General features: G+C 38.6%; 1 protein-coding gene across 1 annotated transcript in view; it reads left to right on the forward strand.

Moving 5' to 3' along the window:
* The first annotated feature begins 260 nt into the window (after positions 1-260).
* Positions 261-26,838, forward strand: part of SH3D19 (SH3 domain containing 19) — a 75,447-nt gene continuing 48,869 nt past the window's right edge. Inside the window, exons 1-2 of the mRNA XM_054382952.1 lie at positions 261-378; positions 17,247-17,286. Of these exons, the coding sequence (XP_054238927.1) occupies positions 261-378; positions 17,247-17,286 (158 nt within the window). The remainder of the gene's footprint in view (positions 379-17,246; positions 17,287-26,838) is intronic.

Here is a 26,838-nt window from a genome sequence, read left to right on the forward strand (position 1 = left end):
TTGTGGAGGTGCCAGGCAGCTGCCGGGTTTCCTGCTGACGCCGGAGAGCCGCGGATGGGCAGAAAAGGCCGTCGCCGCCTCTCCTCCCGCCTCGCCCTTGCTCGCCCCGCTGGAGGGAGCGCGGCGCTGCCCCGGCTGAACGCTCACCGAGAAAAGCGGGGTGGAGAGGGCGCAGGTGCGGGGCAGGCCCAGGGATCACAAGGGCTGTGCTGAGGGGAGGGCGCTGACTGCGGGCGGACATGGCAGCCCCCGCTTCGTGAATGCAGTTAGCCGCTCCCCCGCCGCCGATGGCCGAAGCCTGGAGGCTGGAGGAGGACGAAGAGGAGCTGCGGGAGCTGGGCAGGAGGCACCGGAGGGTCGCCCTGAGCTCGGCGGCAGGTGAGGGGCGGGGGCGCGGCGGGCCGTGGTGTCGCTTGTTTGGTGTCGCCGTGGTCCCGGTCCCTGGGTCTGAATTCCCGTCAGGGACAGGGCAGCATTGGTTGGTGCCTCCTCACCGTGCTCTGGCCCAACTCAGCTCAGGTGCACCTGGCCACGGACCGGCCTGAGCCGTAGGCGCTGTGCCCCGAGGCTCAGCCCCAGAGCCTGCGTCTTCTCCGAGCTGATGCTAACAGGGGAACACGTTGTCCACCAGTGACACGTTCAGGTGTTTAAGGCACCGTATTGGGAAATAAAATACCCATTTTTTCATGAAAACACTCGTGTGTACGAACACCTAGATGTCAAAGTCGTCCACTAGTAACCATTTCCGTGTAGCCATGGACAGTAGGCCTCAGCAAGCAGAAGGCATGAACTGGTGTATTCAAGAAGGCGTGGAGGCCTGGGAGCAAGCAGATTGATACATCCTTACAAGGAGATGTGAGGCCTCAACCAAGCTTGTCTCTGAGGTGGTGGAATCCAGTGGACCCTGGCAGCAATTGAAAGTAGCAGATTCAGACATCGTTGTTAATTGAGGAGTAATGCGTAGTCACTGAGGTGGGAATGTGGTATTTCTTTGACAGTGTAAAATCCCCTCCAGAATGAATCGTTTTCCTAAGGTCTGTTTCTAGGGAGGATCTCAGCCACAGTGTGTATTTAAAGTTGAATTCCAGGTACTGATTTTTAATAATTATGTCACAACCTTGATGATATAGTAACTTCAATAGTTCCTGTGCATTTATATCCATTTGAGCAACAAGAAATTTGGTGTCCCCTCTTAAAAGACTAAAACATGGGAATTTGAGGGATTGCAGAGAAGACTTGCAGCAGGCAGGCCCTGTGGCTTGCAGTAACCCTAGTTAATGTCACTGCATTTCTGGGCAGGTGCAGGATTAACAAGATCCTATTGAAACCATTGTGGCTTGGCATGTGTCCAGGGTTTAGCCTTGTTAGGGTAGGGTTAAAATAAAAAAAACCCAAACAAAACACCAAAAAAAACCCCCAACAGAAAATGTTGATTCCTGTATGATTTCCTCAATAGCTAAGTGTTATGCTGCCAGTTATAGTGCCTGTTTTTAAAAAATATATTAATTCTGGAATTTTTTATTGTGGAAAACGTGATTGTTCTACAGTTTTTATGCATATATAATCTTTCTCTCCTTCTTGTGGAACAAAGCTTGACCCTAGGGTTTCTCTTTAGCACAGTGCTACTACTCTATAATAAAGGGGCTGTGTCCATTTTCAATTTTTTCTTTATTTTTTCCAGACAACTGCCCTTTGAAATGGGCCCAGCACTGTTTACCCTACTAGTGTAAAGCATTCTGCTTTAGCCGTCTCACCTTCTTTCCATCTGTTTGCATGACTATACAGTGAAAACAGAACAAAGATTCCCAGCAGAGCATTCTTAAGGCATCTGAATATCACCCAAGATGGATGAGTTTGCTGTTCTTCCCTTACTTAATAATTCTTTTATATCTTTATTGACAAACCTCTGGAAAATAAGTAGAATTTTTTTGCATCTAATATGCAGTTACAATGCCAAATGTAAATAGGTATTAAATAAGTCTGTTGGATACTTGTGCAGGGTTTAAAAAATGTTTTAGTTGCATCTTAGAAGAGTTGGTTTAAGCAGTTCAGTCTGTTAAACTAATTGTGAATGTGAGCATTCACTAAATGTGAATGTGAACGTATCTGTGATAGGTTCAGTTTATGAATGAAAATGCGTAAGGGCAGTTGCCCACCTTTGTCCTGTGCATACAAGGAAGGCATGTATGCAAAATGGTAGCTGAAAGGGGAAAGTTCACAAATGCTTATGACTTACTAAACACTCAAACATGTAATTAGCACTGCTTTATTGGAGGGCCAGAACATAAGAATCTGGACTGAAGAAACAATATTTTCCCTTGAACCTGTCACAGTTGTGCTATGCCAGATACTGTGAAGCCAGACAAGCTAATCTAGAAGCTTGTTGCTGGTAGAGGTATGATCTCTTTCTTAGACGTGCACTTCTGCTCTCTTTTGTGTCAACTCTGCTACTTGTCTGACCTGTTGGTGAGTGAAGTCACCAAAGTTGTGGTTTGGTGGCAACCTGGGCTGATCTATCTGGTGGCTGCAGAGGCCTCTCTTGGAGCCCTAGCGTGCTAGAACTTGCACCAACCTGTTCTAGTGCATTGGCTAAGCAGAGAGCTATTTTTCTTGTTCTCTTCAGTGGATGGGAGCGTGCTGATTCAGCTCACTGGAATGGTTTTGTACAGGTTCTGGTGAATGTTGAAGCTGGCACAAGCCAAAGAGTAGAAACATGCAGCCAGAAGGTGAGAGACTACACCAGCCAGGAGTTAGTTTGGCTTGGGTTGCTGCAAAACTGTAGCCTGAAAGCTGCTAGAGATCTACTGATGTGTGTTTTTTAAATTTGGCTGGGGGTTTGGTTGATTGGTGTTTTTTAATGGATTGCATTGGGGGCTGTTTTGCTTGTTGAATGATCTGAAGATATTTGCTTAAGCTCTAGGCAAGTGCCAGAGCTAATGTTAAAGCAGGGAATAAAAACTTGAAGACATGAGCAGATGAGATAGGCAGAACTATCCTTGTCCATGGAGTAGGCATAGATAGCTTACCTAACTTGTCTAACTGGCTGTTTTTACCCCACTGTATGTCATGAAGATGAAATTGTTCTCCCTGAACTCAAGAAAGGTTTTTAAATAACATGTTATGGAAAACCTATGAGAAGATATTAAGTAGAACAATTTAAGACTCCTCTGGTGAAATTTATTTTCCAATGGGAAAATGCTGATTGATTTATTTTGTTATTCTATTTATTTTTATATATGGAGGCTTTTAAAGTAATTGGGAGGAGAACAAGGATATATTAAAACTGATAAAAGTAAAAGTAGCTGCATAGGTACATTAAGCTGAATCATTTAGACACCTGCTGTGGAAAAGGAAGCCAGTCTTTCTGGAAACCTTTAAGGGTTTTTACTGCACTATAAATAAGTAGAATGGCACTATCAATGTCTACCTTCCTTGTTGCATATTTCTGTTGTATCACTTCTCTAGGAAGTGATAGAGAACACTGGATTTTTACTGGATTTCTTTGTTCAGAAGATTAGTATTTTTATTTAGTTTTAAACAAAGTGGAAACACCAACTCAACAGCAACAATGGAAAAAAAACAAACTAAAATCCTGTTTCTCTGTATACTTACAGACACTATTCAGTCTAACTTTAGGTCTTAATCTTGCATGCTTTCTTAGTTTGACTAACTTTTTATTCTGTGACTACTGACTTAAAATAAGTGGACCTGCAGGAAAGTTTATAGTGAATATAATAACTCTTAGTTATGAACTGCATTGTATACTGCATCAGTATTCTGATGTTATCCAAAGAGCAAAAGACATTTTAAAATTTATTTTGATTTGTATTATTTCACTCTGAATGCTGGTCAGTGTTCCTTGAGGAAAAAAAAACAACAGCCAATCGTGGATATGGGAGAAGTTTCTCTACTTAAAATTATAATTAAATAGCCAAATATAGAAGCCAGTTATGAAATCTATTTGAATTCATAATGAAGAGCTGTTGTGATTTGTACTTTGTACAAGTTTTTAATTCTGTGGTTAAAAATACAGATGGTCAATAATACAAGGCAAGGCCTTGACTAAATTTAATATTGCTCTGTTTAACTTATAACAAATGCTTCTCTGTGGTTAGTTTCGACACAGATACTGCAAATTTTGCACAGGAGATTTGCCAGGCTGGCTAAAACATTTCTGGATTTTTAGTTCACCCCCAATTTCTGTTTCTCCATAGCATTTCAGATGTGTTCTGGATCTTTTTCAACTCTCATGGCCCATTTTTGATTATGTGCAAAATAATATGTTTTTGGTTGGTCAATTGACTGAGCACTTTGGGGTGTTATTTTGGTTGGTTGGTTTGTTTTGCTAAAACAAGATCCAGTTGAGAATTGGGTCAATTCTTTACGCTCCCACAACTCCCACATCAGACTGGTGCTGACTTGTTTTGGAAGCTGAGAACAGTAAGCTGTACCCTATGTAACAAATTAGGGTTGACTATTTTACTGCTCAACATGCTGAGAGATTATGTGGGTACATTTACGCAGTATGTCTGATGAAATTCAGTGAACATTAATTTGATGGAATCATGGACTTTTTACTGTTAAATGAAGAGTTTGATACAAGAATGCTTAGCAATTGTTCCCATGTTAATGCAAAATATTTTAGTGTTTAGTATTAAGAGGTAAAGATGGTGTGAAATTCTTCTTGGAGTTCTTAAGTATGAGGCTGATGAAGTGAAGATGGCCTTTTGGGTTCACCAATGATAACATTAACAGCTTTACCTTACTACTTCCCAAGGGGATGGCAGTGACCCTGGAGCAGAGAGAAAGCATGATTAGGAAAAAGGTGGTTCTAAGACTTAGTTGCTATTTCCTTAAAAGCTTAACTAAGAAGCTAAAAGATCTGCCTCTTGTAGAACAGAAGTCTGCATTGTTCAGCTAGAGACTTGTCTGCATGCCTGTGTCCTTCAGTGCTATCTGGAAATTGTTAGAATAACCATCTACCATCTCTTATTCAGAGAAGAAACAAGTCTTGACAGAGCAGATCTTGAATAAATGCATAAGTTCTACCTATGATCTGCTAGTCTGTCCACATGTACACAAGAAGCTCTTAAAAAGCAGTCTGAGAAGGGAGGTGGGAGGGAGTGTTTGTTTATTTATGCATTTATTTATTTATTTAATCATCTGGTTCACAAGTTCAGGAAGCAGTAAGATTGATTGCCAGATGGACATCTCTTCCCTCTTTCTCCTGGGATTCAGTCTGGTTTTGTTTTGTAGTCCCAATGCAGGGTTCAGGGCTTCAGTTTTAAGAATTGCTTGAGGCAACACCACAATAAAAGACTTTTTAAAAAGCACAAATGCTACAATTCTTCTGTAATAATCTCAAACTAGTGCTAATATGATGTATTGTATAATTATGAAAAAGATTACTTGGTTAGAACTTTTCCATAGCTGGTTGAATTTACTATACACATTTCCTCTAAATGTCATAACCCTTGAATTTACATGCTTCAGATAAATATAAGGTACTAACTAAAGCTTTTGTAGAAGTTGAAAAATGTAGCCTATACTTGGAAATTCACCAACATATCTTAAAATTCGAGTGTACTGTCAGTGACAAGAAAAAAAACCTGCTTGCAATTACTTGCCTGAGAATGTAGACTGAGCCACAGAGAATGTTGTGTCTTCTGAAGAAACAACCCTTCTAAAAATGAAGGCTGCTGTAAGGAAAATAACTGAATAACTTCTGATAATCCACATGATGATTCCCCAGACAAGGAAATTGTAGGAGGACAAATAAGTATTGTTATTATTAAGTGATAAAATGAACGTTCTTTATTTAGGTTATAGGCAAAGCAAGTCACAAAAATGTCATTGCATAAGGAGTGGCAAGATTGTAGCCAAAGAGAACAACTCATTGAGCTGGGATTGCCCAAAGACCATGCTGTAACTGTGTTGCAAGCAATCATTTCCTGTCAAGGTAACATGATAAATCAAGGTTGTTGCATAAAGACTAGGGATAGATGGCAAAGGGCAGAATTAGTCATAACCTCATTGCAAGAAGCTTTTGCCACAGTGATTGCTGTTTACAAATGCAAAAAACCTGTAATATTTGTAAATAAGTTTGTCAATATTTACTTCTGCCGGGCATAGCCTTAATTTAAAATCTGGAAACAACAGAGGAGTGGTGTTGACACTCTTTGCATTAAAAGTTGATGTAGTTCTGTGTGCGTTGTTTGACTAAGTATCTCATACAATATGTGCAGTACAAAAACTTCCTTTGATAGCACTTAAAGGCATTTTTCATCTGTCAATGCTTATTATCTATAGAGAAATACAGTGCTTTACCTTTAGTATAGTTTACTTTCTTTGCTTTGATGATTTTGTAAGTTTTGCCATGGAAGTGTTGACTGGAAGGGAGCTCTGGAATCACCTAGTCCAGCCTCCTGCTTAAAGAAGGACTGTTGCTAAGGCAAAGCAACAGTCTTTCAGCCAAAGACTTGTTAGCTGTGTCTTGAAAAGTCTCCCAAACAGAGAGATGTACTGCCTCTGTGTGCAACCTGCTCTACTACCGCATTACCTACCACTGAAAGAATTTTTCCTCATGTTCAACCTGAACCTCCCAAGCCACAGTTGTGACTGTTGTCCCTTGTAGTATTGTCCATTAAAACCAGGAAGAGTTTGTGTTTGGGATCTCTGTTGCTGCCCTTCAGGTAGCTGTGTAATGATGTTACACAGCTCCTTTGCCTCATATTTGCCAGACTAAAAAAGTGCAGCCCCTTCAACCTTCTCTCTGTGTAGTCCTGCCTTGTGTAGTCAGGTTCCCAAACCATATAAAAATGGAGTGGAAGCAGCACTGACCTTGTTGCTGGTTAACATTTTCACTCTTTGCATGAAAATCAGCTTGCACCAAAGTTACCCAAGAATTCCAACAGTGGACTTGAGTAGACAGACAATGCATTGTTTGTTGATCTGTGGTTTATGCTTGGCAAGCATCCTTCCCTTAAGTGAAGGACAAAAATAAGTTTTGCAGGAAAGAAGAGGTTTAGTGGTTGATGGCACACAGCAGGAAAGCTTCCTTTTTTTCCTTCAACATTGTACTATTTTGGAAAGATTTTACGGTTATTGATATTTTAAAATTGAACATCTGATGTAGTGCTGTTACACTTTCAGATGGTGTAAGTCAGCAGAGATTTGTATGGATTGCATGTGTTATTCTAGAAACATCAACTTGACATTCTTTCTGAGAGCTGAGGATCTTAGAAGATTTAATGGAATTCTAGATAAGATATTTCAACTGAATTGGTTTATGAAGTCTTGCATATGTTACTAAACAAATCTATACTTGCTTTCTGTGGCTGTGTGTAGCTGTATTTGAGTTCAGCCTTAAGGGCTGGATGAAAGCAAGGCTGAAAGTGTTCACACTGTAGTAAAAGCTGAATGCAACAGATATTGTGGTAGATTTTCTTTTCCACTGCTTTTTTTTCCCCCCTAAGCTTTTTAAGGGGTTGCATTTATTTTGTGAGTTACCATTTCAGTCAGTTTGTTCAGGCTTTTAGACAAAATGTAATTGGATCAAAATATGCAGAAGATATCAAATGATTGACATTTATCACCCTTATAACTAATAGGGTGTACGGCCTCAGCCTTTTAGAGCCATGATAGTAGGTCATGTATATCCCAGTGTGTAAACTAAAAAAAAAAACAAACCATGGAACAAGACTTCTATAGTTTTCACATTCTTAGGAACATCAGGCAGGATCAGCCAAAAGCTTAGTCTTCTCAAGTAACCTGTTTCTTAAAATTGCCTACAAATGGCTTCAGGAAAGTATGCAAGAAATATCTCCTAGGATTCAATTCTTCAAAGAGAGATTCCTTCCCCTCTTCAGTCAGTGTCTTAGCAATTTCTCAGAGGCTGTATATGAAAGGCCCTGCTAAATCACTGGACTTATCTTTCATTAATTCAATTCCTTTTTGAATCCACATACACTTTTGATCTTCAAATCTGACATGGTAGTAAGGAACATAATTATTCACTATTAAAAAAAATAGTTGCTACCTTTTGCATACTGGGTACTCACTAGTTCTTGAATTGTGATGATAAATTTCTTATCTGTGTTTTGCTTCCTTCAATATGGCTTTGTGCATACTCTTAAAAACTTAGGTAAATTTTCCAGCACTATATTTCCTCCAAAGAGGTTTCTAATCCATTTTTCTAGACAGAATATTGTATGTATAAAATAAACCCTTTGATTTTTTTTTTTTTGCTATAATATTTTGCCTCTATAAGAGATAAGCTAAAATTATTTTCTGAAGGTGATAAATTTGTATTCCTCATGCACACTGGCATTAAAAACTGAGCACTCAATATCACAGATCGGCACATGAAAATTAATTCAAGTTGTGCAAGTCTGTGCTAAATCATTTACAAGAGTTTTTGAGTGTACAGTGTGGTGTGATGTTATTCATTATTAAAATGCTGTTGGCTCATCCTGTTGGAGCAATGGGACATTAAACACCTGGAAACAAGGTCAGCATTTTGATGACTTTTTCATAATAATTTCCTCCATCAGTGCAACTTTCGTAGCTGCATTATAAATCTAGGGTGCAGAAACTAACAGATATGTAGGACTTCGGATCAAAGCAAAATTTTTGGAAAATATCTTTCCTTCTGCTTACCGCTTTGAAAAAACATTGTCAGGTGACAGTTTATCTGATGGCAAACTCTCTGACCTTTGTCATTTGTCATAAGCTCCTTGACCTTTGCAAGTATAGTATGTCTGACAAAACACTTAGTGATCTCCACATTGGAATGGTGAAGGTCATCTGAGAATGTAGTTCCTGAGAATGGGATGCTTGCTGTAATCTACGACACCCTTTGGTTAAGCATGGTAAGATGGTTCTTGGAAGGGTTGTCACTACCAGTATGGGGCAGATATCACTAATAATATGGGATAATTTTGCAGACCTCATGTATCCAGCAGTCATGGCCATAACTTCATCATGACAAAATCTACTTTTCATTCTGGTGTGTAAATCTTGGTGGAGATCACCAATATCATCTCTGGGAAATGTATAGTAGCTGCTGCTGTGACACATGATGTTTAGACATGCTTCATTTCTCTGTGTGCTGTCCACTAGCTTGATGTTGGTGAACCCATTATCAAGAACTATTTAATTGGCATGCATCATTACAGTGTTTTACTCTTGGCATTGTAGCAACATAGAAGTACTTATTAGTGTATTTACAGAGGTTGGATGCCTCTAACAGAATCTGTAGGTCTTTTTCAGGTGTGCACAGGAGTGGGAAGAGGAGAGGTCTAGGAGCAGGTGGGAGAGCTGCTATTTCTCCAAGGTAGCAAAGAACTGGAACAGTCTCTGGCAGCATTACCAGAGCACCCAGGAACCATGGGTTTATCTGCAATAGACACAGGGTCCTTCGTTTTGAGGATTTTCAGATGCTTATGGCTTTGCTATCCTTTCGCTTGCTCATTTAAATCTTCCCTAGGGTTTTTGAAGCATCTCTTTGGGCAGTAAGGAAACTGCTCCCTGTTACAGTGAGTAGCAACAGAATGGGTGGAATTTGCACTTAGACTGATGAGAAGAGGTGCTAACCTGATGTCAAGGCTGGGAGCAGCTAAAAAAAATCAATAATAGCTGCTTTTTTGTTGTGTATTTTCTGTGAGACTTAAGGAGGAGGAACTACAATTGCTAACAATATGGAGAATCAGATGAGAATACTGTAAAATATTCTAATTCCTGAGGACCCTGGAGACAGGTGCAGTCAGCTCTTGCCTAAAGTACGGAAGCCACAGGTAAAAGTAATCATCTGATCTTTGGCACTCTTGCTGATTAGGAGGACTTCTGATGTGCTCCCAACGGACTGCACTTCCTTTTCAACTTCCTATCTCAAGTCCAAGCAAGACCCTAATTTAGTGTTGGCCAGATGAGTCTGCACACCTTCATTTTTCCCATGGACTGGGCTGATGCAAAAGACATAGCTACAGAGTGATCCAAGCTACTACACAAACATGCCTTCTGCCCAAGGTGAGATCACAGTGCAAGGAATTCAGCTGCACACAGTGACTTCTGGGCAGGATGGTCCTCAAGAACCAATGGACATGTGCAGATTTACACACACACATTTTACACCGGTAATGAAGGAGTCTAAGGTACCTTAAAGGGAATTTAGTATATGTTTAACACTTAATCCTGGAGTAAATATGAATAAATGATCTCAAACTTCAATAAAATGTCTTCAGAACGTTAGGTGATTCACATCTTAAAAAATGAATTTTGGGTGCTGATGTCTTTTTATCAAATAATACGCATTAAAAATATGACATATTTCAAGAACAGACAAGTGCTGGACTTCCTGTTCTGTGGGATACTAGCTTAGAGTTGCACAAGTTTTCAGCATGTACTGTGCTAATGGATGAGGGTTATCTCAGGTTGCAACAGTTTATTGGCATGCACCAACATTATTCTACAAGTCAATTTTTACACCATGGAATTAATCCCTTTTATGGTGTTTGTAGATCTTGTAATATTTGTTTTACAATTAAGTGGAAGCAACCTTTTGGGGAATAATCCATTCTGTGGTACTTAAGAAAAATCCAAAGCATGCAAGAAGATGTTATTTTCACTTTCCCAAAGTTTTCTGGTTTGGTGTGGCTGTTGGGAAGAATTACTAATGTCACTGGAGGAAAATATTTTGTTAATAGCACTTCTGTAGAAAATCAGCACTTGCATCAAAACCATTGAGGTTTAAGAATGTTCTTGTTAGATGTCTTTATGTGGACTGGGTAAACAATTTTGGGATTGTTTTATCATAAATAGTGACAAGAGACCACAAAGTATTCCAAGAACACACTCTTGAGTATTTCAGTGGTATCTTAAGAGAAATAAATATTGTTATTTTCCTGGTACATTTCTTCTGTTTTTATAGAGGTTGGTTTTTATATGGTTCTTATGTGTTGACAATCTCTTTTTGAAAAATAAGTAATTTTCTTTGTCTCTGTGTCATTTCATTCCAAATTCCTCCCAAAATGCAGACCTGTGTTCTTGAACTCACCATAATGTCCAATTCTTATACTGGGAGCAGTGTCATCTCTGTTGCTGTCAGTGGCTTCACAGAATGAAATCATCAAGAAAGCTTTAAAACAAAAACCCAAGAAAAATCCTGAATCAGTTTCTTGTAAGACAGAAGTGTGAATATCTTCTGCTGATACTGCTATTCAGCACTGTGTTGTGAATCCATATTTCACACCATTAAATAACACTTCCAAGTGCATAATGCATAAGATTGCACTGGAGGTATTTGTTGTTGAGTCTTGCTGTCCCAACAATCAAAACATATTGTTTTGGGTAAGCAAATTCAGAAAACTTTTAGTTGCTCAGTGGTCTAGATTCCTATAACCTGGACCTTTTGAGAAGCAGTCAGAGCTTACAGTGTTTCCTTTCTCAGGTTTCTGTGTCAGCCCCACTCTTATGCTGGCACATATATTCACACTGATGTATGCACACTTTGGCAGTTGCAGTGCAGGAGTAACACAAGAATGAGGAGGTGGAAATTCAGAATCATAAAAACATATCAGCAGCAAATGTACTGCTGGCGAATGTGTCTTCTGTTGTCCAGTAAATTATTTTTCACTTATGTATCGTAAAAATACAAAAAAGGCTTTAGAGGTGACTTCAGTTTATTGTTTTTTCTTTGGCAAGTTGAAGGAATATGTTCTTTGGTTAAGTAGAAGCTTCATGGTCATCAGTAGGTTTCAAGGTTAATATTCAGAGAGGTTCTTAGCTATATGTTGGGGTGTCTTCCCTAGCCATACATCAATCATACTTAAGAGTGGGGGTAAAAAGCATTAGTCCAAGTATAAAAAACCTGCAGGAATGATTTGTGCTTGCAAGACTCCATTACTGTTTGGTATTAAAACTGTCATTTCATTTTGGCAGGGTATAATGCTGGGATTTTGTTTTGTTTTGTTTTGCAATGTACTGTTCAGAAATTCAGCAGCATACTGTAGAATTTTAGCCAATGTAAAAACTGTCTGCCTTTACAAGTATAAACTTGAAGTGTATCCTGTTTTTGTGGCTTCTTAAAATAAAGGGAAAACTACATAAACTAAATGAAAAAAGTTTTTTCCAAGTATCTCCTGAATCTCTCCTTCTGCCTTTTAAACAACTGCTAAGGACCAGCTGTTACAGTGCTAAAACATGTAAATAAATGTTCAGTTTTCTGAATTTTGTTGTGTAGCAATTTCTGATAAAATTGAGATTTCTAGTAGATTCTGTACAGTGGGATTAGTTTGCATTGTTCTGAACGTTACCTGAGGGAAGTGCTAAAAAGAAGAAAGAGTCACTGTGAGCTGGTGTGCCTTAACAATGGAAGACAAAAACGTGGCAGTTAGTGTTTATCTCAGTGTGGATAAAGGAACTTCCATTGAAAATCCTGCACAAATGCAAATCAATTTTTCCCAGAAAAACTGCAATTTAATTTGAACAAGGGCCCCATCAACACTGGCAATTCAAAATGGAAATTTGAGACACTGGCTGTGTCTGGCTGATGGGGATTGTTGGATCATTTAGCTATGGTCAGCTGGGTAACAGTCAAGATGTTACTAAAATAAGGGTGGGAGCCATAGCAGTTCTAAATGGTGCCTTGTAAAGTTGCTGTATTGATCTTAGCATCTAGATTTGTCAAGTGTGCTCATTGGGGATTCACACATTCAGATTAGGGAAAGCTCTATAGCCTCTTTCAACAACTGCCTATTCCAAGAATGTGACTTCTCTGTGTATTTTGTATTTTGGGGTTTCCAGCATTGCTTAAGAGGCTACTCTTCCTGTCGCTTGATTTATTTAGAGGTTTGCCATTGTTACAGAATTATTGTTAAAAGCATCTCATGCTACTTTTCAGTCTGAAACCACTGCTGCGCCATCAGGAGCTAAAAACAACAGAGGTGGAGACAGCTGATTTCTCTAACTACACTTTCCTGAAGAATGTCATGAAGGCTTCTCCCATGTTAACAAGTGACAGGATGAGTAAATAGCCTCAAGTTATGCCGGGGGAGGTTTTGACTGGACCATAACACTGAAAGTGTTGTAAAGCACTGGAACAGGCTGCCTAGGGAAGTAGTGGAGTTCTCATCCCTGGTGTTTGCCCCACTTTTCTCTCTTCAGCCAATTCAGCTTTTTTAAGAGTTTACGCTGTGGGGTGGGATTAAGAGTAGGAAGTTACCTACCTCAGGAGGTAGTTGCATTGTAAGCTTCCTAGTAGCTTTCCAGTTGCAAAGCAGCAGAATGTGCATTAATTTTCAACTTGCTTTTCTGTGGCATTTCATGTTTATACTTACATTTTTTTCTAGTGAGAGCACACTTTTCAATGAACTCACTCATAGCAACAAGACACTTCAAAGAAGCTTGCAAAATAAACAGAGAAAAAACAATGTCTCAGTTTGGTGTGACTTGCCTTTTTCCTTTTCTTTGCTTGTCTCTCAGAGAGAGTGAATGCCTTAAAAGCTGTTGTTTTCTGCTTTAGTGGTCTTTATGCAAAAAATTAAGCTATTTAGAATCTGTGGAGCAACTGAAATAATGTTGAGTAAGTCATTTTTCTTCTAATAGTTGTTTGTATTTTCCTTTAGAAGAAAACCTATTCTATCACATTAAAGGCAAACAAAGAAGATGATTTTCCCATACTTGAAGAGTAAGAGAATCACCAGTTAAAGAAAGCTTTCTAAAAGCAACTGAAAGGTGGTATTTCTGTTTGCCACTCAGTATCTGAATGATGAAAAGAGGCATAATGTGTCCATGGTGTTAATGAAATATGCACAGCATGATTTTGTAAATAAACACTAGACATGCCAAACAGTTGCGGTATGAATGCCATGTCTTTATGTCCTGATGTTTTCCTTGATTCCTCTACAGTGCTTAAAACTTGGAGCCAATCTTCCCAATGTCAGCCAGGAGTCTGACTTGTTCCACCTGCTATCTCTTTGACTTCTCATACTGTATCCTACTACTGAGGAAGAATAGTGTATTTCTCCCACACTTGCTGTATTTGTTTAAGGGCCCCAAAGGTTGTATGGTATGAAACAAGGAAAATCTCTTTAAGTCTAGACTGTGGGAGGTTGGAGCGTGGACACTATTTATGGATTGTGACACTGCAAGTCTCTGTCTATGCCAATTGTGTATTGAAGGACAGGAAGAAAGATGTTTTTTCTGTCTGCAGAAGAGCCACTCTGATGTATGTCTCTGCTGGGAAAATCTGCAATAGTAACATTAAAGAGGTGATAGTACTGCACCACCTCTAGGGGAGTTGTCAGTAAGTTGGTAACACATCTGCTATGCTACATGCTGTCCTCCTTTGACTATCATGTTAGGGAGATGATTTTCAAGAATAGTTCATTAACCAAAATACACTTACGAGTCAAACAATCCAGTTTTCTAGCTTGTGCATACTAGCTGGTTAGTAATCCCTAGCCTATTTGACTGCAGCTAGATGAACAGTAAGGAATTGTACTACCTTAGCAATGCAAGGACAGGGCCAGCAGTGCTGGCGTCTCATCTATGGAAGCTTATGTTTGGAAGGTAGTATCTGTAACTGGAAGCAGATTTTTTTTTTCCTTGGAAATTTCACGTGCCGATGTGCAGGCTGTTCTCTGTTCATAGTGCATGCTGGTCCATAAAGCATTTGAATCTGATGGGAAGTATTGGCTTCCAGAGTTTAGAATCAAAGGATATACAGTATTGTGCTAGAAAGACATCAAGTCCTGCAGTGTTTTACAGCAATCCATGTCTTCCATAAAGAGGAAAATCTGTTGTAGAGGGTTGGTTTTCCAGATTTTTGCATCTATATGGTCTTCTTGCTTGTCTCTATTAGAAGAGATTGCAAAGAGATCTGTCAGTTGTTGAGGTCATGTACAAAGTAGAAGAGAATCATCTCTGGGTGTGTGCTTTTGTGACCCAACTATTTCAAGCCAAGACTTTGTCTGCAAAATGCAGGAATAGGATCTGCATATATGTGTTTAAGTGTAACACATGCACATATATATGTGTGTGCATTGATAATAATTAAAAATTGCCTATTTCTTCTGGGTTTTCACATTTTAGAGGTGTATGACATAGTGAACTGGTGCTTATGCATAATGCCAAAACAGCATTTAGAATTCAAAATTTAAGCACTAATTCAGCACTTTGATTCTCTCATTATATCAGATACTAAATAAGTTTTAAAACATTAAGTTCACAATAACGTTAAACAGGTGCAGGTTTTGTTTTTTCTTTAAAATGCTAAGTGCATGCTTGCAGGATTCCATTTCACTTTGTTCCTTTTAGTAAGACCAGTGTACACATGGAGAGTGTGCTTTCACTGAGTTTAGCAGTAATTAAAATGTAGAAAAGCAAGGATATTTTCTGTATCAACATTTCACTAAAACAAAAGAGAAAGGGGAGTTGCATTGGTTTCCTGAATAAGCTGGTTGTGGTGGTGTGGCCAGGCTGTGGTGGATCTGCCGACTAGACATGGGCTGCGGGGGAGAGCTGCCAGACACTGTTTACATCTGCTCTGACTCCTTTTCACTACTTTATTCACAAGATCTCTTAGAAGTAGGAAGGTTTTTTCTGAATGCTGTTAGATTGTGGCTGTGTACGTAACAAGTAACGCTGATGGATGGGAGATTGGCAGGAGTAGGAAGTCCTGCCTTATTTTTTTTCAGTGCTCACAGGTAGGGAGGTTACTTGAACAAACTCTATGGAAAGAGCCTTTCTCTGTTTGAACAACTGTTGCTGCAGCTCTGCTTGGAGCTATACCGTGCTGTTTCTAGCTAACAGAGTAGCACATAGCATGGTGAAATCAAGATCTCTGAGAGTCAGAAACACAATAAATTATGCACAGTGTGGCTATGACAGCTCAGTATGAGCACCTATGGATGGGAAAAGCATTAGATACTTTGAGGACTGTTTAAATGCAATCATTTTTTATCACTTCAAAGAAAACATAATCAAATGTGCACATACATATGAGGAATATATATCTTCTGTAAATGAGATAAAATTGCACAAATAAATGTGCAGTATTAAGAGAATAAATTTTATTTTAGATGCAGAGCTTTAAGGTTAAAAACATAGTCCATGAATATTTCTTTTTTTAGGCTAGCTCTTACTCATCTGCATAGATAAGCTTTTCACTAATGTGTTTGTTAACAGGAAAAATATTTTTCTGTTTAAATTACACACAACTGGAATCAAAAGCAAAATTGCCATGGCCAGTGGAGATTATTTATAGCTGTAAGAATATCCTTCTAATTGCTTAGTGAATCTTTCTCTAGTAAATTATTAGACCCTCCTCTAGAATATATATACACACACACATCTCAATTGCTTCTTTTGGATAGTTCAAGTCATGTGGTGAGAGATTCAGGGACTTACAATAACTAATAAGTAATATGTGAATTCTAACAACACAGCAGAGTGGTTATGTTGTAATGCTTATATGATAGTGTTAACTCCTAGGGTATTTTATACTTTCTTAAAAACAAACAAAAAAACAAAAACCAAAACAAAAAACTCAAACCAAAACCCAAAATAGAAAAGCATCGAAAGTATGTAGAGATGGCATTAGTGTCTGAAAAGTTGTTCAGGAAAAGAAGTTTACCCGAGTTGATACGATTGTACTGTGCAGATTGTTATTTGCAGGTAAATCTCATTAGTGCAAATAAGCTACTTGAAATATTCACAGGATAAACAAAACCCCTTTCTAAAACCACAGAAAGGTTCAGTGTCTAGAACATTCAGAAGTCAAAGAGTTAATGATGGGGCTGCACTGGGTTCAGTATATTTGCAGATGTTGCTGCAACCAACTGCTGATGTTTTCTCCCATCCTGTCAGGGAACTCTGCCAGCCGTGATTCATGGAATGATTTTTTTGCGCTTAGTAATCTGTGGTTTTACTTTTTTCCTCTTCCTTCTCCCTTATTTTTACCCTGCACTAAAGTCCTATTCATTTCAGCTAAAGAAAGGGGAAGCTTCCTAAACTTTAATACGAAACATAAACACACTGTGTTTTGAGTAGAGGACTAGTAACAAACATTAAACCTGCAGTAATATTACTTGGTCTCAGGCAGAGTAGTTCAGTGCAGGAAAACTGTTTTAAAACAGAATCAGCTCTTGCTTTTGCTGGTCATACAGTGTCACAGTTCCTTTAAGACTTCTGTACTAGTATTGCTAAAGAACAACTTTTGTGTTGATACTCTGCCTCCTTTTTCACAGATCGCTCTGAAAGAAATAAACCAGACTGCCGCTCTTCAGGGTAAGAACCATTTTTCTGTATTTATTATTGCCTTCTTTTCCTTTTTTACGTTTTTTTTCTTTTTATGGGATGAAGTAGGAAATTAATCAGCAAATTACCATTCTACTCCTTCTCTGTTTTGGTAACAGTAATGAAATACCAAAATAGCTTTCTGTTAAAGGTAATTGTTTTATAGTCCTAAAATCCAAAGGCTTGCTTATGTATCACAAACAGGGTGGTTTGGTAAAAGTGTGGTTTAAGGCAAGCCCTCGTGACTTTTCTTTCTTTGCACTGTTTGCTTCTGCTGCAAGGAAAATATAATTCTTGGTTCAGTCAAGAATAGCAACGCTCTATTATTTATACCATTAACTTTGATCTCATACCTAAGGTTTCAAAAATGAGAGAAGCAAATGAACAGAAATGGCAGAAGCAAATTAATCAAAATACACAGACAAACATTATGTGTTTATTTAGAATTTCCATTAGTGATTGCTGTGAGCTTCTAAGCTATTGATATGAAAGGCCACGTTTTCCCATAAGCTTCTGAATATTCTGTAACTCTCCTTAAAAAAATCTAATCTTTTGCCTTATTTCCAAACTTCCCCCCTCAGTTCTCCGCCAGGCAATCTCATCCTTATTCTGTGGTGGATAATAGGATTTTAATGAAGTAAATTGATAGAGCAGACCAGCTACCACTGGCTTTCCCACTCCTTTGTGAAAAGCCTTTCCAAGGGTTGCCTCTCGTGTCCAACTTTCTGACATGACATGACCTTTTAATTTTATTTCTTCCAGTCTGATTTTTTTGTTGTTGTTGTTAACATTTTTACAGTGCAATGGGGTAGCTTTTATAACTAGAAGAATAGAGAGAAACGTAGCCTCTTCTTATAGCACAACCGATGTGGTGTATCTACGATGTGATGTGCTAAAAGGGAGGATGCTTTTTCTTTCTCTCACCTGCCTGCAGCAGCACTGTAACTGTTTCCAGCAGTGTGTTTAAGTTGCAGGGGAGTATTGCCTTTGTCTTTAAATACTTACATCTACTTAAAAGGAAATAGTGATTTATGTTTTATAAGTAAAATTACTTAACTTTTTTCTTAAAATGGGGCAGTTAAAGTCAACTTGTTTGAACATGTATTAGATCATGTCATATTACAATAATATCAAATAAATCCAAATCACTATCAACAGAAAATCTAATTTTATCAAAATGTTTAAGGGTGAAACAGTTTCAATCTGTTTCTGTTTTTTTCTGGCTGGCCCTTCCCATCAATACCTTTTTGCTCCAAAGTGTATTTTAGAAGTTCTAATTTGGAACCAAAAGTGAAGTTAAATTTAAGATTTTTTTTTTCCATGGAATTGGAATTTCACATGTGGAGCAGAACTGGTAATAACACTGGCTTACCAATTTTCATGTGGAAAGCATGGAGAAATTAACAGTATAATGTAGGTTGCTCATAGTGTTAAGAACAATGCAGCTTTCAATAGTCTTTCATTCCTGTCAGTAGTGCCTGTGCTTTCTAACCATACCCATGCGTCTTTTGCCCCCTTCTCGATCTCACTGGCCATCATGTCATGATAGTTCTGCTTTCCAGGATGAGCTATGATGAAAAAAGTCATTGTTTAGAGAGTAGTGTGGGTTTGTGCATGACTTGCTACAGCTTCCAGGCTGGAGCAGGTGCAGCCTGCCTTGCTTAGGTGACATACTCTGGTTAGTTGATACTGCTACACTCTGTAGTTCATCTGTCAATATAGTTGGAAGCATCATCCTGTCATGATAAATTGCTGGGTTAGATTCTTATCCCCAGTCTGGAAATGTCACATCTGTTGTAAGAAGTGGAGGGAAACTAAATAGCAAAGTATGCAAAACTTAATAAAAGTACAAAGCACACTTCTTTTGTAACACGGGCAGCATCTCAGACGTGTTCAAGTTCCACTGGAATAGTTTCATGGCTTATGACATTTTATGGTGGACTACTATACGCATGGACACTTTTCCCTCTGGGGACAGCTTATGACAAGGAAAGAGAAAATACAATGACTCAAAGGCATCTTGTCTGCTTTTTGCTTAAGCTGCATGTTGTGGGATGCATCTCAAAAAAACACAACATACCATTCCTCTCACAATCTGAAGTGAAACAAAAATGACCTTGCACGAATTTGTACTTGGACTCAAGGTCCAGTAACAAGAATTTCTGCACCGCAATTACTATAAAATAACGGTGGTGGACATGGGGATATTAGCAAACCAGATGAAGACACATGCGATGAACTGTAATATCCTGAGATGAAATAGTGGATATAGATGTTTGCAAGAGAGAACCAGGGAAGTAGAAGTTTCTTTCCTACAAATCTGTAGTTCGATCTTGCTCAGAAGTCTGTCCATTCTAATTATAAATGTGGAACACTGGGATAAAGAGAGACGAAAACACCCCGAAGCCCAAACACCACTATCACCAACTCCTCCTCAGGCTCCTAAGATTAAGTTTTGGTCTGGAACATGATCAGCTTAATAGAAATATAACACGACAATATTTCTTCTGATTGCAGGGGTCTCAAGTTTGTTTTTTCTGACTGTTTCTGTCTCTCTGTGCTCCTAAATCAGCTTGTGATTGAGCCTTCACAGTGCTAGGGATAAAGAGCTCATCTACAGTGAAACAGGAACAGTTTAAAATACAGCTTGGACATAATTCGTTTGCAACAAGAACATGCAAAAAACTATTCTAGACAGAACAGTACATAAATGATCTTTAATATAGTTCCTTTTATTATAGGATGATGCCATTTAGATAATGCAGGGTGAAACATATTTGTAACAGTGTCAGGAACTCTGACAAATATTCTGGCTTTGTTACTAGCCTATCAAATGTTTAGTATGTGAGAGAGGCTATAGGAAGGTGGAGTATTCTGAGTGCTGGTACCGGGATCTAGCATGATATTGAGAAGTAGTTCAGGGAGTGGAAGATCCAAAGACAATGGGTAATGATTTAAAAGGAGGGAAACAGATACTAAATAATAGAGTATTAATGCACATTTTTGTAACTATCTTTTACCTCCATCTACCATGCAGGCAAGTTTAGATAAAGAGAGGAGTAGCAGAACAGGGCCTCTCTTTTATGTACTGCTCTGTACTGATACTTTTGTTAAGTATTAGCACATTAGTAAGACCAGAACAGCTGTTCCTTGAAACCTAATAATACCTACTGCTATGTTACGTTTTTATCAAGAGACATTTAATTTCATGACCTACTATTAGCCATCCTTCCTCAGTTTCTGGATTTCAGACAATATTAAAAATATCTCTGTGCTGACAACAGTGATCTGTAATTATCATTATTTCTTGATTTTGCTGTCAGGTCATGCACTGCTGATTTTGGTAGTCTCAGGTCATGCACTGCTGTAACATGGATCAATTAGGTCAAAAAAGAAGCAGACCCTTTAGTCTTAGGTCATTAAATATTTTCAATCTGGAAATGATAGTAACAGAATAGAAGATTTCAGGCTTTCACGTTTTTGCAGTTAATCCCTGAACATGAGTAAAGCTCGTAAAAGGAACTGGATTGATTTCATTATGTTTGTGGGATTTTGGGGAGCCTGTTTGTTTGTTTCCCCCTTTCTTTGGGGTAAGTATTACGGATCGAAAAATCTTGAAACATAGTCTTATACTATAATTCATTGTAGTTGCTTTAAGCTTGGGGGTCAGAAGACGAAGGTAGCTAAACACTGCAACGTTTCATTGAGAGATTTAGTAGTGTATCGATCACTTGAAGTAAAAGGTTTTGATTTTTAAAATCTAGAAGCCTACTGTGAAAGCTTGTCCTCAAAATGGAGAAGGGGAAGAAAATAATGAGTTCATTTCTAGAAATATTTTATAGGTTTTACTGACATATAATTGCCTGCTGATTGTAATGTGTGAAAGTTCTTTTACATCTGGTTCCCTTCATCTGCTTGAACTAAACTGGGGTTTTTTATTTAAAACACAGCAAGTCAACAATACAAATAGGCACAACCCTTCCTTTGTTCCCTCATAAAGGAGCACTTGAAGTGACTGATCAAAGGGGCTACAGATCCCTTTAGTGAGGATCTGGTAAATGAAGCTATCGTTTTTATGAATGGTATTTTGTATCTTGCTTTGGGTTTAGTTTGGGGTTTCTTGTGTGGCAGAATTCCACTACTGAACACTCTGCATTTCTATTTCCTCTGATATATGATGTTGATCTTGTGAAATTGTGTTTAATAAATATTACAGTAATGGTCTGACTATGTCTAAAGAATCTGTTTTCCTCAGTTATCTGTGAAGCCTGAAAGACGTCTCTTTTTTAATATCTTAAGTTTTAACAGAGCATGGATTCATAAAACACAGCCCCAAGAATGTAGTGGAACTGTCCTCACTTTATAGTGAAACTGATGTACTTTTACAAATCAGTGTTCTTTTGAGGTCTGGAAAAAAACAGACAGTAACAGAATTTTCTATGTTGTAACTGTTACAATTCATCTGTGGTTGGTCAGTTAACAATTCCAGCTTTGTATACCTGAAAGAGCATCTGAGAGTCCTTCCTTGTGTTGCAGAAATCTTGCTAGTTCCTAACCCCCAACGCCTAGAGTTGGGAAGGAGCTTGAAGCCCCTCACAAACTGCTGCTAACATTTGTGAGTCATTTTCTTCTCTGGATTATGTAGGGCACTTAACAGATTTTTTTAATGTATTTTAAGTAAGTTTAAAATCCAGGGTACTGTATTGGAATTGAGCATTGAAAAGAGTGGTGGTCTTGTAACCCTGCTGAAGACCTCTATTTCTGTGTTGTGCCTGAGTCAAAAGGGCAGTTTGGAGAGACTTACGGTGCTACTGCGGCTTCTGTAGTGAGAAATCACAGAATAGTGAAAATGTTGGTAGGAAGAGACCTTTGTATGTCATGAAGTCGAACAACTTGCTCATAGTGGGAAGGTGCTAATACTAGATCAGGCCAGTGATGTCTTTTTCTAGCCAAATCTTGAAAACCTCCCAGGAGAGAGAGATTTACCCCAGTTATTTCCAGCCCGTTTATAAGCTGCTTCCCCGTCTCATACTAACTCAATTTGCAAATTATAATGCTGTGGGAAACAGTGTCGAATAAACCAGTCTAAATCTAGTTAGAATACTGGACTGCTTAGTATCTGGAAGGACCAGATTTGTGCCTGCAAATATCTTGAAATATAGTCCCTTGGCGATACCTGCATTATGTTGTCAATGCAATTGTTCCATGCAGGAACATTTCAGGCCTTTGCCCATCCAGCCTGTGTTACAGGCTGTAATACAGATGGGAAATCTGAACTTCTTTGATAGCCTATCTGAAAGGGAACTGTTGCTTGTAGAAGGAATGAATGTTGGGAGATGACACTTGGTTTAGTGTTACATTCTTATTCATTATATTGATCTTTTAACATTTTTAGGGCTAGACAGTAGCAGGTTACTCTTAGTCTAAGCATACTTTAGGGCTGTGAAAAGAAGAATGTCCTGCTTTTGTACACTTGCATTATGCCAGAAGTTGATGTCATAAGAAGTATCTAGTCTCCTTCCCAAACCCTTGGGGTGTAGTTTCACAGTTGCCAAGTGCTGAGCTAAGCCTGTGCCACTCCAGAAAGAAAAAAATCTCATTCCCTCCTTTGGGTTGTTATCAGGGCTCATGTGGTTAGTTGGATCAGAAGTCTGATCTTGAGGGTGAAATAGCTATGTTTCCACTTTATAGATGAAGCAAGGTCAGCAGAAAGGGGCAGAGTGATTTGTTGCAAGTTGTACAATAAATCAACAGCAGAACTGGAAGCAGAGGCTTGGTGTTCTGAGTTTTGGTAGGATCATGTGACTATGGGTTGGGGTTTTTTGTTGTTGTTGTTCTGAAAGAGAAATTTTGGGCTCAAAGCATGGAACAATCCCACTGCCTGGATTCCAACTGGTGAAATTTGAGATTGGAATCTGCTTATGTGTCTTTCTTTTGTTTATCATGTGTTTCTGGTCAGCAGTGTGTACTTTGCACATCAGAGATGTTCCTCCTGGGAGAAGAACAAGCTGGAGCAATTTTGTGCAGCATATTTCTTTGACAGCTTCTTTGCCACAATAAATCATTAAGTTTAATTTATTCTTTACAATGTTAGTTTTGCCTGCTTAATTTATACTTTATAAATCTATACTTTCTACCTGTAAATGAGAGTAAAAAAATACAGGTAGATTAGAGAAATAAATGGCAGATGGATTCAGCTTACTTGTTGGCAGTTAGGGATTGTATGGGTATCTAGAGCCTGTTGCTGTGGGTGTTTGTTTTACTGCTGTCAATTCATCACTGTTATGTTGGGAATTTTTGGCTATGCATCTCACATAGTGGTAAAGAGTTATTGTGAAGTGCACATCTTAGACAGCCTTCTGGATTCCTTATCCCTAAACAGAGAAGAAGGTTTTGTTTTAATAAAAGAGTGCTCTGTTTCTGGTTTCTGCAAAGAGAATTTTGAAGGACTGTTTGCTTTGGTGTCCTGAACAACCTCTTCTGTGATCTGGGCTACTCTGCAGTGCTTATGCTAATTCATAATGGAAAATAATGCTGAGAATGAGATGGTTGTTGAGGGAATAAAGGAAAAAAGCGTTCACCCTCCTTCTGTACTGAAAGAATGGAAAGAACACATTCACTCTCCTTCTTCACTGAAAGAATTTCACTGCTTTTTTGGGCATCTTGTGTATATACAAGATTCAATGTCTCATCATCTCTTAGAGGACACTCCTGCAGAAGGTACTGAGGACCATCCAGACACAAGGCCACTCTCTTGTGCATTAGGAGAACTGTCTGTGCCACAAATTGCCATAATAGACTAGAAAAGATAGTTTCAGGAAGCAAACAATTACACATCACAGGTTTATTTAGTCATGGAGATTTCCTTGTAGAGGTCATTTTGAGATTTCATTTTTTCCCCTATAAAATGGTAACACTCTTTAAAACAACCATATGGCTTTGGTGTTTAACTCTGCTCTGAGGTTTTATGGAAGATGTGATGAGAACTGGAATTATCTGTTTATAAGTAACACAGGATGGGCCAAACTAATCAGTCATGCATATAATTCTGCTTTATTTTCTTGCCAAAGCATTTCGATGACAAATAGCACATGAAATCAATCTGGTGGATGGGAAGGATGGCTGGAAGAGAATTCTTTCCAAAGGTAATTGTAACAGTCTTCAAGACAAAAGAGACAAAGGATGAGCTGCTAAGGAAAGCTGATCGGATATGTGCCAGGGCTGAGGAGGCAGAGTCAGAAGGTTGTAAACACCCAGCTTGGAAGTAGTAGTGGCAGCTCAGCTCTCTCTGAATTCCATATTGATATTAAAAGAGAGCTGGAGCTGTTACTTGAGCTCTGGTTTATTTCCCTTAGGATTTGCACAGATTTCTGTTAAGGCTCAGGTCTGTATCTACGTTTTCCTTCACCTCTGGAATTTGAGTGGGAGAGCTCAGTTTGCAGTTGTATTTTATTGGTTTCCATGGCCTCTTACTCTGATGTGCACAAGAGAGAAGAGAATGTTACTTTGTCCATTTTTCCCTTCTCTTTTTCTGTACTGCTCCCTTACTTTGTCATTTCACTGTAAGTTATTCTTTGGTGCCTGCAGACCATTCTAGTATGATCATTCTAGCAAATAGCATCTGATTTGGCAGGTTGAACACTGAAATGATTGAAGTAGTCTTTCAAAGCATGTTACAGTTGCATTCTCACTAGAGCATGGAGGAAAAACATCCCTAGTAAGGGCTGTCATTTTGATAGTTTCTTCCTTCTTACTGTCTAATTTCTGTCTAATGCTTGCTGTGCAGTTTGCACATCTGTACTTTAGGCTCTGATCCTGCCATTTGTGAGGCATTGCATTTCTGATTTTGCTACAAAATTTCTCTTTTCAAAAGCAGCATTTTGCTCAGTGTAGGTTTCACCGTTTGAATTGAGGCCAGGTTTATGTACAGGATTTGTTCTAGTTTTGGCTCCCTGTGACAAAGCAGTCTCAGCTGAGTTAGTACTTGCCCTTAGTGTAAACAAGGATGAGCTGCTTTTGCATGGTGTTTCCAACTGTTTCAAGTTAGGAAGAGAACTAAGATTCAGTAGTACAAAAAGTCATGGAGCCTCTTCCTTTGAAAGCTGCAACCAAGGCAGGTCACAGGCAGGTCCCTTGCTACAGAGAAATTAGATCACACAACCCTAAACATCAAAACTATTCAGGTAAGTGTAGTCATTATAACCACGCATAGCCACGTTTTAATCTTGGGAGAGTTGTTACAATCGGATTGTCATCTGTTTTGGGTATAGTGGACATTGGCATCTCCTGAGGCTTGAGGCAAAGGTTTGCTTCTAATTAAAGAGAAGGTGTAAGTATAACTATGGTGTTCCAACCACAATGAGTACTTTGTTAAATATCTCTTTTGATCTACACCTAATAACTAGTTCAAGCAAAATAAGTACATCACTGATCTCATGCTATATTAAGCAATATTTTTGTTAGGAATAAATGCTTAATGGAAAGAAATAGCTTTGATTTCACTGCTCAAATTTCTGCTTCCCCATCTCTTCACACACCAGCATTTAGTATCAATACAGTGTTAGTTCAAACAATCCTGAAATAATTTTGTAATTGGATTGCTTCAGGAAGTTTCCCTTCTCTCTCAAGTTCACAGTTTCTTTTTGGCAACTGCTTTTAAGACCTTTGTGTTGTTTATTATGTTGTTTACTCTGCTGCTTCTAAAGTACTAGGTCCGTGAATAGCTAAAAGCACGTAGCATCTTGACAGTTGAAAGAAAAAGGACAGTACAATGGCACAAGCTGTGGGAGAGGCTTTCTCACCACACCTTCCTACTCTATATTACAGAGATTATTTGCATTACAGCCCAATCTATCATCTTCCTTCTGAGGCTGTTAACAAGGAAATGTGTTCTGTTAAATGACCATTTTGCAGTGTGAACAGACTACCAATGTGCTCTGTTAATGACGTTTATTTTTTTTTTCCCATCTAAGACAGATCTGAAACGATGACACAGTTGTATGTGTTTCCTTTTAACTACTGTTTTATACTGACTTTTGTACATTTAAAAAGCGTCTGTTAGTATTTGAACTGACAAAATGCACTTCTTAGTGTGGTAACTGCCTTGCTGCAGGTGCTAAGTGGATATTTTGCTTGGTGTAATACACATATACTTGAACAGCAGTATAAAACCAAATCATTAACGTTCTTGGATGGCATAAAATAGGAATTGCCAGGATTGTCTTCACATTAAAAAAATTAGGATTTTAAAATATCTTTAAAAAGTAAGATTTGTCCTTTTATCTTAACATTTATCTTATTAGAATAACTGAAGTAACTGGAAAGAATGACAAAGCTTTCAAATAGGTGAAGTCCTTCCATCATGAAAGACAGCTAAGGGTGTAAAATTTGGAACAGAGCAAATCTTTGTGGAGCAGAGCAAAAGTCCACCTATTCCAGTATTCTCATTCTGTCTTTGCTTACATGGGCAGCAGAAGCCTAAAGAAGACAGCAAGGAGAACAAAAAGCAACATGCACTGGAAAGTATCCATGTGTTCTGTCAGC

The sequence above is a fragment of the Indicator indicator genome, chromosome 8, assembly GCF_027791375.1.
Source record: "Indicator indicator isolate 239-I01 chromosome 8, UM_Iind_1.1, whole genome shotgun sequence".
Lineage (NCBI taxonomy): Eukaryota > Metazoa > Chordata > Aves > Piciformes > Indicatoridae > Indicator > Indicator indicator.